The following is a 14,449-nucleotide window of genomic DNA, read 5'->3' on the forward strand; positions in this document are numbered from 1 at the left end:
GTTTTAATTAAAAAAATACTTTTGCGGCATTTATCGAAATTTCCTCTTCCTTTTCACAAAAGTCAAAATGAGTTCCATCTTCTTTGAAAAATTAACCTGCCACGAGGACCCGTCATAACGGTTGACTGCCAGGGCACTCCACATAAGGCACATTAAAGGTATCAATTCATTAAAGAAATACCTGGACATGGCTGCTTGTGGCAGCTGCGCACATCTGTATCGGGCCCCTCGCACCTCCTCCCACCGTTTGCTGGAAGAGGGTTGTTGCACTGACGGACTCGCTCCTGAACGCCTTGGCCACAAGTTACGCTGCAAGCTCGCCACTCAAGCCAGTCGGAAAACCCACCGTGCACTGCAACGGGAAAAACGATGCCCTGTTTGTAACGCGCTTGTGCGTTAACTCTCTTAGACTGATACAGCAAAGTGACAAATGCGTTTCATAAGCCGTACTTGGAAATCCAACTCACTTCACGTCTTCATTACCGCAGAAACATCTTACTACAGTTCGGAGAATACTTCAGCTGCTTTGTAACAGTTTCTGCTTATGCTCCTAACGCTTTTCTTTAAAGGTACAATTAAGTTATGATATATGTTCTGAGGATGGGATCTAGTTCAAGATCCTTTCATTATTATTTATGTGTCTCAATCCTTCACGCTCATCTGTCTCACAGCTGGGTAAGTATAACAGAAGGAACAAAGTTACACCAAGTAGAAACCCACTGACATCTCAGACTAGGCTTAACATGTACCTAATTAACACGTACCAAACGTTGCACCCATTTTTAAAAAGGGCAGAAAGGAGGACCCTGGGAACCACCGACCAGTCAGCCTCACCTCTGTGCCTGGGAAGATCATGGAGCAGGTCCTCCTAGAAGCTGTGCTAAGGCACATGGCGGACAGGGAGGTGCCTCGAAACAGCCAGCATGGCTTCACCAAGGGCAAGTCCTGCCTGGCCTACCTAGAGTAGCCTTCTAGGATGGAGTGACCACATCAGTGGACAAGAGAAGAGCAACAGATGTCATCTGTCTAGACTCCTGTAAGGCCTTTGACACGGTCCCCCACAATATCTTTCTCTCTGAACTGGAGAGATATGGATTTGATGGGTGGACTGTTCAGTGGATGAGGAATGGGTTGGATGGTCACATCCAGGGTCTAGTGGTCAATGGCTCAATGACCAGATGGAGACCGGTGTTGAGTGGTGTCCCTCAGGGGCACATACAGGGACCAGCACTCCAATATCTTCATCAATGACACAGACAGTGGGATCGCGGGCACCCTCAGCAAGTTTGCAGATGACACCAAGCTGAGTGGTGGGGTTGACACACCTGAGGGACAAGGTGCCATCCAGAGGGACCTGGACAAGCTCGAGGAATGGGCCCCTGTGAACCTCATGAGGTTCAACAAGGCCAAGTGCAGGGTCCTGCACCTGGGTCAGGACAACCCCCTCAGGTATCAGCACAGGCTGGGGGATGAAGGGATGGAGAGCAGCCCTGCCCAGAAGGACTTGGGGGCACTGGGGGATAAAAAGCTGGACATGAGCTGGCAATGCGTGCTCGCAGCCCAGAAGGCCAACCGTGTCCTGGGCTGCACCCAAAGCCACGTGGCCAGCAGGGCAAGGGGGGGATTCTGCCCCTCTGCCCCGCTCTGGGGAGACCCCCCCTGCAGGGCTGCGTCCAGCTCTGGAGCCCTCGGCACAGGAGAGTCATGGACCTGCTGGAGCGGGGCCAGAGGAGGCCCCAGCAATGCTCTGAGGGCTGGAACAGCTCTGCTGGGAGGACAAGCTAGGAGAGCTGGGGGGGCTCAGCCTGGAGCACAGAAGGCTCCGGGGAGACCTTATTGCAGCAGCCAGGGCTGAAAGGGGGCCTATAGAAAAGATGGGGACATGGTTTTTAGCAGGGCCTGTAGCAATAGGACAAGGGGTGATGGTTTTAAACTGATGAGGGCAGATTTTGACTAGATCTAAGGAAGAAATTTTTGACAATGAGGGTGGTGAAACCCTGGCCCAGGCTGCCCAGAGAGGTGGTGGATGCCCCATCCCTGGGAACAGCCCAGGTCAGGCTGGATGGGGCTCTGAGCAACCTGCTGTAGTTGAAGATGTCCGTGGCTCACTGCAGGGGGGTTGGACTAGATGGCCTTGAAAGGTCCCTTCCCACCCAAACCCTTCTGTGATCGTATTCTATGATTCTAATGCATATATGGAAGATAGGATAAAAATCGTATCCATAAAACGTGGACAAGATAAAATCTTGATCATATTTCTTAACAGTTAATGCTGGAATCTACCAGTTTGATAGCCATTATCATATATTTTGCACACCTACCCTGGACAGTCAGTGGTACCCTAACAAGAACGGATCCCATTAGATTCCTCGCTACACACTCGTATTCAGACGTATCTTCCTTCTGTGCCGCAATGATACGCAAGGAGCCATTAGACAGGACAGTCACTCTCTCATCGCTCACAACTGGGTGGCCTTGGCGGGACCATTTGATGGTTGGGGGAGGTTCTCCGTTTGCCTGGCAGTTCAGCATTGCTGTGGCACCAGCTTCAATAACTGTCTCTACAGGTTCAACAGTAATGACTGGAGGACCTGAAAGAGAAAGGTTTCTTTAGGCACATGGTTACATTTTTTTTCATTGTATTGAATATTAAAGGTCCGGTCAGAACAAGGGCAAAAAAATCTGAAGTCAGTTTTTGTTGACTAAAATTATTATTGTTGATCTTCCACTGTCAAAATATATGCAAGTTAAAATGACAATAATAGGCTATTTTGAATGTGAGGACCAAAGTTGGGATGAGCACACAGTCATCTTTATCGCTAAAATGTGTTGCTTTTCATAAAACCTGCAGGAAGATGCTATTAATCATGTCCAGAGGCAACTGAGACATAAGTAACAGATCCATACTGCTTGAGGCTGTAACAGAAAAGGGATGTTCGGAAATTTTACCAGTAGTGAAAAAATAATTCTAAAATATTATTTCTGCCAAAAATAAAATATTGTCAGTGAAAGCTGGGATTCATGTCATGTAACTGTCTTAATTTAAAAGAGTCTAGTTTAATCCATTGCTACAGACATCCTCTCTAGTCGACTAAAAGAAACGGGCCCTTTCAGAAGGTGATTCACCTCGTTCTAAGTTGGTTTCCAAGATGAGGCTTAATTACCCTCTGTATGTTTCTCTTCTTTGACCTCCATCACTAGCTTAGACTAGACTCTTAAATATTAATGATGAAAGACGAGGTGAACCTTAAGCTACAGCGCGGTGCCCAACCTCCAGTACTCCAATGGGAGCTGCATACACCTTTCCAAAGGTAGGTTACAGCTCCAATCTAGTGGCATTAAACTTATCACTTCGAGCCTTACTCTGAAGTGTTAGCGTCAGACTGCGTTCCACCACACCAGCATCATTGGTAGCCACACACTTGTAGTCACCAGCATCTTCATTCTAAAGAAATGAAAATCAAACAGTCATACAACCTGTCAATGTGCAATGAGGGTTTCAGTTAACGGTGCACCTCCTGTAGGCGAGTTTTCTGCAGCACAACACGGCATGCACTGGATCTTAAGAGGCACCTAGTTAAATTCCAGACTATCCCAACATTTTGCTTTTATTAATATTAAGCTGATATTGTGAATTATTTGTACTGTTATTATTCCATTTTTATTTTCCTTCAACGCCTTCATTCTGAGGATCACTTTTTTTTTTTTTAGTTTAAATGAACTCAAGGGAGCTGCTGTTTTTAACCCTATTTCAAAATACTGGCATTGGTTTACAGGGATAAAATGGGTCTTGCCGTTCATACTAGGTATTTAGACGCTAAGAAGTTTGCACACAGAGAATGCAATTGCTTTTCAGCTGCCCTGACTGGGTAGAACCCAGGCTCTTCTAAGGTCAAAAGCAAAAGTCCCATTTAATTGGGCATGACCGGGATTTCACACACCAGTGGTTAGCATGTAGCTTCAGTCCTTCTGACAATGAAGGAGAATGATAGCCCCCCTGAGTTTTTTTGTCACAATAATTTGAGTCTAATTCTAGTCTGAATTAAAACAACATTTGTTACAGGTAAAAGCAAAAGTGGATTAAATGTCTAGCCTCACTCTCTCAAAACTATACGATATGGAATACCTTTATTAATCAAGTACAATGCAGAAACACACGGTAACAGAGCAGTGACTCACCACAGTGCCGTAGATAGCAAGAGAACCATTGTTAAGCTGTCGGATCCTGTTGCTAATTGGAACACCAACTCCTTTTTTGCTCCACTGGATGGTTGGAGGTGGATCTCCTCTCACTTCACAATTCAACATAGCGTTGCCACCCAAGGGCTCAATTCGGCTAGCGTGGTAATCGCCTTTGAAGACTGGAGGTTCTGAAAAAACAAGCGATGGCAGAGAAACAGCAGAGTCAAAATAAAATGCCCTTAATGAAATTGCTGGTATGGATTATTTATCTCTGACGTTCTGAAGTGTGAATTTCAACCTGTTTAGATTTTTCCCATTTAGCCATAGACAAGGTATCAAATACTATGGGTAACGGTTTTAAACTGAAAAAGGGCAGATTTAGATTAGGTATTAGGATGAAATTCTTCACTATGAGGGTGGTGAGGCACTGGAACAGGTTGCCCAGAGAAGTTGTAGATGCCCCCTCCCTGGAAGTGTTCAAGGCCAGGTTGGACGGGGCTCTGAGCAACCTGCTCTAGTGGAAGGTGTCCCTGCCCGTGGCAGGGGGGTTGGAACTAGATGATCTTCAACGTCCTTTCCCACCGAAACCGCTCTGTAAGTCTACTATCAAAACAGATGGCTGTGTGAAACTGTCCAATAGTGACCACAGCTACTGTTACTTTACATACCTTTGACATACACAAAACCAATAGCTTTGATTGAGCCAACTGTGTTTTCTGCTGTGCATACATAGGTACCAGAGTCATCTTTAGATACTCTTTCGATAACAAGTTCACTGCGTCCATTTACATCATCGTATTGTGCTGAAGGGAGAACACACAGTAAAGGGTTAGTTCAACGGTTTTAGATGTATACATCTCAGCGACTGGTATGTTGTAAGACTTTGAATTACAGTGCTATTCAGCAACGCAGCTCAGGGGCACTGTGCCATTTCATTTCTGAGACACCTCAGAAATGCACAGAAAAGTCACTGCTATGACATCTGCCAACATGCATGTATCCACTTAAGTTGTCCCTTAACTTCGAGCTTTGTGCATCTGCATTCTATGAACTGTTGAGTTTCTCTTCATATTTAAGAGAAATAGCATTTGCTGTTGGAAGCTGAGTAAATATCATCAGATACTAAATGTTTTTAATGTGTTACATCTTTGGCTACAGAAGAGGAACAATTTCTTAAATTATCTTCCTTACAGCTTTGTCTCAGAGGCAGTTTAATTACATGATTGCATAATACTGAAGATATTCCTCACACAATCACTGCCTAACATGTTTGTTCTCTCTAGATTTTTTTTCTTCCTCATCCTAAAGTAATTGCAATGCTGCATGGGGGAAAACAACACTAGAGCGGAATGGCCAGGAAGACCTGGTGTTTTACTCACCTGGAATGATGTTATTGTTAAAGGTCCATGTTATTTTGGGTACAGGTATCCCAGCTGCTTTGCAAGTTAATCTGAGCTGTTCTCCTTTAGTCAAAGCTATATCTCCAGGCAGTTCGGTAAAAGCTGGAAGTACATGAACCATCAGGGTGACAGTGTGCGTGTCCTCTCCAGCAGCATTGTTGGCAACACAGGTGTAACTGCCAGAATCTTCCGGCTGAAAGAAAGCATGTAGGGGAAATTTCAACCATGATCTATCCTACACACCACTACCGCTTGTAATGATAGAGGTTTGAGGCTTGTAACCTGAAAAAGTTTGGAACAAGCATTCAGCTCAAACTCATCTAAACTCTTTCACTTCCTCTATAATTTGAAAGATGACCTAGACTTCTTTTTGCCCTTCCTGAGAATTTATCACTACAAATTCTTCACAGATTTTACTCCTCAGTGGAAAACGAAACATTTATAAAGTCTTTAGAACATTAAAAACAAGAATACAAAATAAAACGACGACTAATCCAGAAGTGGGTGAAAAAAAAGCGAAACGGGGTCTTATTACTGTCAAACCTGTCAAGTCACAGCTTAGATGTAGGGAACTTACAACAACATTATCCAGAATGAGGTCTCCATCTGGCCCAGCCCGGTATTTTCCTACTGCCTCTGTTAACAGCATATTGTCCTTCTTCCAGTTTATTGTTGGTGTTGGAATCCCATCAGCCACACAGGACAGAACAGCCTGCGAGTCCTCAGTGACTGTGTACTGCGCATCCGTACTGTGAATCTTGGGTGGAACTGTGAGAAGGTTTATTAAAAAGATTTACCTCTATGTACTACCCAAGCACTACTGTCAAAGCATACAATACTGGACTGAAGAAACCATTGCCTGGATCTCCTGTATTGTTCTTTGTCTCCATCAATGACCACCACTAAGCAGACCAGAGAGATGTGTGAAACACTTGTAACAAAGTATAAACCGAGTTAAGGAAATCACAGAATCATTAAAGTTGGAAAAGACCTTTAAGACCATAAAGTCCAACCATCAACCCAACACCACCATGCCCCCTAAACCATGTCCTGAAGTGCCATGTCCGCACGTTTTTTGAACACTTCCAGTGATGGTGACTCCATCACCTCCCTGGGCAGCCTGTTCCAATGTTTGACCACTCTCTCTGTAAAGAAATTTTTCCTAATATCTAGTCTAAATGTAAGTGTAATGTTCTTCCTAAATTCAAGCAACCGGCTGATACTACAACCCATTAAAACTCAGCCATTAAGCAGCACAATTTTCTTGAACTTCTCCCTTATGCCCTCGCTCCTTACCCTCCGTAGGTTCACGCGGCGATAACGCACGTTGTTTCCGTACAGTCCCACTTACTGTGCACAGTGAGCTCCGTGTTAGAACTGCTGGATCCTGCCAGGTTGGCCGCTATGCATGTGTAACGGCCAGCATCGCCGGGCTGTGCGAACACAATCTGCAGAGCACCAGTGCTGAGAATTCTTCTTCTAAGGGACTCCGTTATATGCTGTCCATCTTTATGCCAGCTGATCTCTGGCCCAGGGTAGCCTTCAGCCTCACACTGCAGAGTGACAGATTGATCAACAGGAACAATGTATTCCTTGAGGCGGGACTTGATAACAGGAGGTACTGAAAAAGAAGTCAGAAAATTTTTAGAGTATTTATATGTTGTAAGAAGCATGGAATGCTTCAGTTCTTGGTGAAAATAACCCTAAAAGCATACAATCCTAAAGTAGACAGACCACGAAAGAGAATAAACCTCCTGGGCTCTATTCAGTGTCAAATCAGGTAGGGAAGCATTAGGTCCATTTATCTTGCTCAGAACTGGGTTTTGACTAACAGAGAGCACACACAAATTTCTTGTCTGTAAATCACTACAACAAGAGTTTAAAAGATGATTTACCTTGAACTTTCAGTTTGATCTTCCCCAGAGCGGTGCCAGCTGGATTTTGAGCAACACACATGTAAGTGCCAGCATCTTCAATGGCTGATTTTGCAATCTGTAAACTGCCATTGGGAAGAACCATATAACCGTTGCCTAAAAGAAATACAAGCAAAGTATCACACTTTGTTTCGTGTTCCTTATTTGGGTTCCTTATATCTAAGTTTGAATATTCAGAAGAGAGAAAATAAGTTTGAGTTACATCAAGTAGGCTGGAGTCACAGGCTTTAAGAGGATACCTGTTGTGATTATATTGATGCCCTCCTTTTGCCATGTTATTATGGGTTGAGGCGTACCCGTCGCTTCACATGGTAGAAGAATAGGATTGTTCACAATGACGTCCAGCGCCCCTGGCTGAGTTTCGATAACTGGTGGTTCTGTGGAACAAAATAAAAAGGAAAATACAACAGGTTTAACCTTCAAGGCTAGAAAATACAGAAGATATCAAAATAGCATAACCTGAGAGTCTGAGAAGGCTGAATTAGCAATGGCTGTATTCTGCCATCCTTAGGAAGAGCTCAGTGGAAGTGCTCTTAAATATAACAAAACGCTCAGCATAAGTATGGGTATAGAATATGGCCCTACTGACATCGGAGACAAATGAAAGATTCTAGGGGGGCAGGTCAGTAGGAGACAACACGATTAAAAAAGATTAATGAACCTGGATTTAGTGGTCAAGATGATGAAGCAGTTGTACTTAAGGAGTAAACCATGAAGACTGAGTTGTTCTTTTACTCTTAAAAAATGTAACTGTCACGAGATCAGCAGAATCCACAATAACTGGGGTAAAGACGGCCAGGGGAGATCGCAACCACCAACACCACTGAGGGACTACGCAAATTACCTCCGCGCTCTTTCTAGGGGCATTGCGCGATAATTTAAATATGTGTAACCGATAATAAGCAATATGGTAATTACTAGCCGACGAATGTACATTTGGGAGGTTGTCTGTTGTTTTTTTGCCAATCGAGTAATGGGATAAATATGTGGTGATTCCCCTGTGTGGTGTGCTAGCTTTGTGGAATACCACCTAGCACCTGTATCTGCCCAAATATGCTCTAAATAAAATACCTCTACTCTATTGGTGTGTTGCACACCGGGTATACGATCCCACTTTTGGGACAACATTACTTCATGCAATTTGCCATCACAGATACATTTTAACTTAACAAAAAGCAAAGAAACCAAAATCTTACAAAAATAAAATCGAGCAGCACGGACTGGGGGGCTCTATCCAAGATATCACAGCTGTCGTGTGCAGAGGGGCGACTCTGTGAATAATCAGCATGTCCACAAGACAATTCAGCTGAGCAAGACACTATTTGTGATGGTCCACCCTGGCCTCACCATTACTCTGCAGCGTGCGTACGTGTTAAATGGGCAACGTTTACTGACAGAATGCACTTTCTCTTCAGCTTCCCATCTTACCCTGAACGTGAAGAGTAGCGTGTCTGCGAGCCGAGCCAGCGGCGTTCCGGGCCACACAGGTGTACCGTCCCGCGTGGGCTAGCTGAGCGGCAGGTATTTCAACAGCACCTGCAGCAGAGAGAGAGGGCCTTACACCAAACAGCAGTATCCTGTATTCACAGTAAAACTCTCTTACAGCAGCCGTCATAAGAGGTCTGTATTTTTATTCTAAAAAATTGGAGAGGGGGTGTTTAGGGGATCATTTGCATTTATTTGATTACTTCCAGGTGTGCGCAATGGCACCCTTTCACTGATTTTTTGCAGCTAGGCTCCAGTCACTCACAGTACCTGAAGAGAGAATCCTGTAGCCATCTCCTCTGGGAAGCAACTTTATGCCATTTTTGGTCCAATGAACTGAGGGGACAGGAACCCCAGACGCGGTGCAGGAAATCACTACTGGAGACAGCTTTGTTACCAAAAGGTCTGTGGCTTCATCTGCTATGGACGGGGGCACTAAAAATGAAGATCAGTGTAAAGGTTACTTGCCCATATTCATTTTTATAAATTCTTGGAAATAACTTATCTTTCTTGGGAATACCAGAAATTTATGGGTATCAACATCATAAAAGAACAGTATAAAAATCCCATCTCCACATTGGAATGCCCCAAAGAAATTCTGGGTGCCATACACATGTGATAGCAATAGCCCCTCTACCTTGAACAGTGAGCTCCACTGCTCTTTGATCTTCTCCTGCATCATTTGACACAGAGCACTCATAGACAGCAGTGTCATCCACAGTGGGAGAAATGATTACTAAGGAACCTGAAGACAGAAGTCTGAACGAAGAAAAGAGAAGAAAGTAAAAGCCATTGAAATACTTCTTTTCTGCTCAAGTAATCAGACCACTGAATTTGCTGGCTATACAAGATGACATTTAAGTGTGGCTAGATTTTTAAAATGCCAAAATCATCCCTGAAAACTTTAAACCCACGGTGAAAAGACAACATCTCTCACCTGTATGTATTCTGGTTTTGATCAACACTAAGCAGATGCCCATTCTTTTTCCAGCTGATTGCCGGCCTGGGAATTCCAGTGGTTTCACAAGGCAAAGTGGTCTGCACATTTACAGTAACTGTAATATTCGTATGTCCAGGAGCAATAGTTGGAGGAACTAAAGACAAACAAAGCCTAATTATTCAGAATAATTATATGCATATGCCCACATGGCCCTCCCGTACCTAACTACACAGAGCTGAACTGCCTGAACACATTTACTTGATTTTTATAAAGAGTAACTTGACAGTAGCAAACTTACTAAACACGTAGGACGGGATGTGTCGAGTCTTTCTAGTTCCAGTGCACAAGGAATAAATATTTTCTTTTCATGAACATTTGGGTTGTATTCCTAAGGCCACAAATGTCGTCTTTTTTTTTTTTCTTTTTTTTTTTTAACAAGAGCAGCTAAAAAGGGGCTAATCTTAAAACTGGATCTGGCAGAACAAGAAAAATCATGTATCTGGTCTTCAGACTTGTAAAATCACATATACTTATCTAAAACCATAGCTTTTACCAAGAACCTGTAGATCAATCCGTTTGCGTTCAGTGCCAGCTGTATTGGTTGCCATACACGCGTATCTTCCTGTGTCAGTAACATGTGCTGAGTGGATGTGTAGAGACCCATCCTCTAATATGGAATATCTGAAACAAAGCCATATATTTTTTTCTACTATCCAATCAACAGAACCATAGGCTACCTTGGTAGTGCAGAAGGAAAAGATGACTCAGAGTACAAAACAAATAGCCTAAACCCATGGTGTCTTAATTTGGGCACAGAGTTTTTTCATTTATTGCATTTATGCTGACTTCACTCTTTCCCAGCACATCCATTTTCCAGAGAAATTATGAAATCTAGCTGACATAGTGATTCCACACAAACGATGACAGATTTGCAGAAAATATCCAAAAGTCTTCTTCTATGGTTTCTTATTTAACCTTAAAAAACCCTAATTAAAGTTTGTACATTTTCTTTTTCCTTTGAAATATAACTAAATTCTTTAGAAATTGCTCAGTTCTAGAAAATGACAAACTACTTCCCCTTAAAACAATCAGAAGATAGAAATCATTCACTACAATAGAAGTGGATACTAGAACATGTATAGAAAGTTTTATATATTAGAAACTACAGAGTACATTCAGTAGCTTTTGGTCTGCATGAAATTGCTTGGCCTCATCCCAAAACTCCATATACAAAAAAAACATACAAAGATCTTCCACGTTTACTGTTCAAAATCTTTAATATCAGAAGAATTACTATTACATTTGGTTGCCAAAGGAGTTTTTTGTCGTTCTTAACAATAAAAGGATGAAACCTTTGATACTGTTACTTTTCTGTAGAACAACTTCTTTATATTACTGTTTTTATCACCGCGTTTTCCGTATTTGGATCTATTTGAGATGATAGTACAAATATTAGTTCTCATCTGTGAAAAGAAAACTAATTTACACGTCACAGATGTCTAACTAAGTTTTCTGTAATTAATACATTTTTTAAAAAGAATAAAGAATATTTATGCTGACTTCTGGACAATACCTCGTATTGTTTCCAGTAAAAATAGCCCCATCCTTCCTCCATGAAATTCTTGGGGTTGGTACTCCTTCTGCAACACACTCCAGAACGACAGAAGCATTTATGTGCACAATGGCACTCTGAGGACTGCTTCGGATTGTAGGAGCCACTGTAAAGGGAAAAATCTCTGACGATACAAGAAAAAACCTTTACACTGCAATGCTTGAAACTAAACACATGAAAACAGATGCAGTAACAGGTATGGGGATCACTGCAAAGACAGAAACGAGTTTCTTACCGTTTTGTGTAGCGCGTGATAATTGCCATGATGCGGTAGGGAATGAAAGAGAGAGTTTGTCTGAAATGCACTGTAAAGGTCATCTTTGCAAGTTACTGCAAAGGTTATCATATAGCTAAAACAGTAAAGGAGTTCAGCATATTTAATTGAGCAAAGTAAGGCTGTGGTGATATCTTTGCTTCCTAATGATGAATTAAGGAGAAAAACAGGAATCTGAATTGGACCAGTAAGGACAGTCATTGGCAGGGGCACAGTGGAACGCAGGTACATACGACTGGGCTTTGAACAGAAAAGAAATAGGAGAAAAGGTTCTTATCGTCTCCCGAGTGTGAGAATAGAGTAGTTTCTCATCAGACTAGATGTGAGAAAATAAATAAGTTTAAAATGAAATTCAGGCCTATGGTAGTACAGGACAGGTATCAAGATGCACAGGGCCCTTCAAGCCCTATCTTCCTACCGCCTCCTGGTTACGGGTACAGAGAAGAAGCCACAGTTTTCAATTAACTTGCAAAACTGGTGGCCAAGCCAGCTATGAAACCTAGCACCGCAAGGTGCCAGTCAAATGCTTTTGATAATTTCTGCGAATTTGTCCAAGAGCGTTTCTCAGTCCTGGATCTGGGCGTTCGTTCTGGATGTATCGTGACTCCGCATCAGCATGACGGCTAGATGCACAGTACCCTCCATTAGCAGAAAGCACAGACAGATGGAGAGGGAGCCACGGTGAGTCCCCAACAGGTCCTTTAGTGTGAGGGACAACTGTGGACTCAGATGGTGGCACATGAGTCACTACACATGGTCCCACAGTCTAGACACAGCCTAAGTGGCCAACACTTGGCTAGAAAGAGACTACTAATGTGTCTTTCTTGCCGTTTGAACTCCTGTAGAAATACCATGCAAAGATCGAAACGCACAGGACTGGATCCATGATTTTACCATGTACTGTCAGCACGAACTCCCTGGTCATTTTTCCTGCGATATTACTTGCCACACATGTATAGCTTGCTGTATCGCTGAGGTCAGCATTATTGATCTGCAGGTATCGCCCGTTGGATAGGATTCGAACTCGAGGAGTTCCCTAAGGGGAAAGACAGAGAGTTTGACAAATTTAACTTTGCCATTGTTCTCTTTATGAAGGTAGAATATTTTCTTGTTGCAGAGTAATAAAAACCATAAAGGAAGGACAAAGATAAACTGGGGACTGAATTAATTGCTGGCTTAACTTTGTTTACACCCGTGAAGATAATAGGGTAAACAAAGTCTTAAAATATTATCACTGCTTCATGGTTCCCCTTTGAAGCCCCTACTGGGACTTGTGCCTGAATAAGACAGTTTTTTGGGTTACATAGCCAAAGCATTTTTGAGGTTTTATGGAAAGGGGCAGCTAATAGCACATGATTAATTAATGACTATTTTTTTTAAATCCATGCACACTGCAGGCAGAAGAAATACAAGTTTCTCTACACTGTTCTTCACACATCACAGTCTTGATCAGGTGGGATCCAGCATAAACTCAGCCTACTAAGTTTACTAGCCATCATTTCTGGCTATGAGGATACCACTCTTCTCAGCTCTACAGTCACTGTACAGCGCCTGCTAGGTAGCCATTTGAAGTCAAAGCTTTTTTACCACAACTAGTCTGGATCAGATCTACACACGTGACTGACTGTAACATCAACTACAAGCATTCAAAAACCTCACCGGATGAAACACAATAGAAAAAGAACAGAAACTCAAACTTTTCCAGTATGTGCGATTCACACTTCGGATGAAACGGAAAGCTGACATTCCCATCTGCTCTTTCGGTTAGAAGATCTGAGAACAGGAGCTACAACAGATAGGTGAAACTCCTCCGGTTCTGCACTTCCCTGCACTAGTACCCTGGCATGCTGGTCTCATACTAGGCACCAACCGAGCAAGCCTACAAACTCAGAGTAAACAGCAGTGGCTGGAGCCTCCCAGGTGAAAGGATTCACCACCACAGTGGATTAGAGACAGTCAGATCTTGGGTAACAACTGGTATTTCCTGTCGGGTACACAGCCTGGGCTATGGTTTCTAAACACAGAAGCATACAGATGACAAAAGACAGGCAATGAAGCTATCATTTAATCCTTATGCTCTACGCAAGGTATGTCAGAAAACCCGTTTTTGAAAAAAATACAAGTTCAGCAATTGTTTTAGTGTTCAAGTAAAACCAGATTAGGTCAAGACACTCCTACCTACTTCTTTTCTTAACACTCAACGTGCATTTCCAAATCAATGAAGAGTGCAAGGACTCCAAAGCTGCTTAGAGGCTAGATTTTTATATAGTTCTGCTATGAAAAATGGTGGTGCTGCACATTTACATCATTAAGCATACAGAGGTCTAAAGTAGACCTCAAAATCCGCACAGCGGAAGACAATAACCAGGAGGAATGACGCATCACAAAAAGCAGCGATGACTGAAATTGAAGTAACACTGCAACCTGAAAACCTGACTTTCTCCCTCTCTTGTCACTGTGAAACTTCAATTTTTCCAAGATATGGAGGATCCTATGCCACAGAGCACCTCTCTTTCCACATCCAAGGAGAGCTCTTTCCCAGCTGCTTAGTATTAGTGGGCTATTACATTTCTTTGGGGTTGAGAAAGCAACCAGGCATTCAGGAGGACACCAATGTTTTCC

At 42.9% G+C, this 14,449-nt stretch overlaps 1 protein-coding gene across 1 annotated transcript in view; it reads right to left on the reverse strand.

Moving 5' to 3' along the window:
- The window catches only part of HMCN1 (hemicentin 1), a gene marked incomplete at its 3' end in the record, with an annotated part of 205,695 nt that overhangs the window by 24,296 nt on the left and 166,950 nt on the right, over positions 1 to 14,449 (reverse strand). Inside the window, exons 72-88 of the mRNA XM_082003017.1 lie at positions 12,722 to 12,863; positions 11,515 to 11,659; positions 10,495 to 10,622; positions 9,939 to 10,095; positions 9,639 to 9,760; positions 9,272 to 9,436; positions 8,945 to 9,052; positions 7,756 to 7,893; positions 7,478 to 7,612; positions 6,934 to 7,203; positions 6,160 to 6,350; positions 5,562 to 5,775; positions 4,851 to 4,985; positions 4,180 to 4,370; positions 3,364 to 3,445; positions 2,322 to 2,591; positions 182 to 352 (exon numbers count right to left, since the gene is read on the reverse strand). Of these exons, the coding sequence (XP_081859143.1) occupies positions 182 to 352; positions 2,322 to 2,591; positions 3,364 to 3,445; positions 4,180 to 4,370; positions 4,851 to 4,985; positions 5,562 to 5,775; positions 6,160 to 6,350; positions 6,934 to 7,203; positions 7,478 to 7,612; positions 7,756 to 7,893; positions 8,945 to 9,052; positions 9,272 to 9,436; positions 9,639 to 9,760; positions 9,939 to 10,095; positions 10,495 to 10,622; positions 11,515 to 11,659; positions 12,722 to 12,863 (2,764 nt within the window). The remainder of the gene's footprint in view (positions 1 to 181; positions 353 to 2,321; positions 2,592 to 3,363; positions 3,446 to 4,179; positions 4,371 to 4,850; positions 4,986 to 5,561; positions 5,776 to 6,159; positions 6,351 to 6,933; positions 7,204 to 7,477; positions 7,613 to 7,755; positions 7,894 to 8,944; positions 9,053 to 9,271; positions 9,437 to 9,638; positions 9,761 to 9,938; positions 10,096 to 10,494; positions 10,623 to 11,514; positions 11,660 to 12,721; positions 12,864 to 14,449) is intronic.

This window comes from Phaethon aethereus (genome assembly GCF_964289735.1).
Source record: "Phaethon aethereus genome assembly, chromosome: 8".
NCBI lineage: Eukaryota > Metazoa > Chordata > Aves > Phaethontiformes > Phaethontidae > Phaethon > Phaethon aethereus.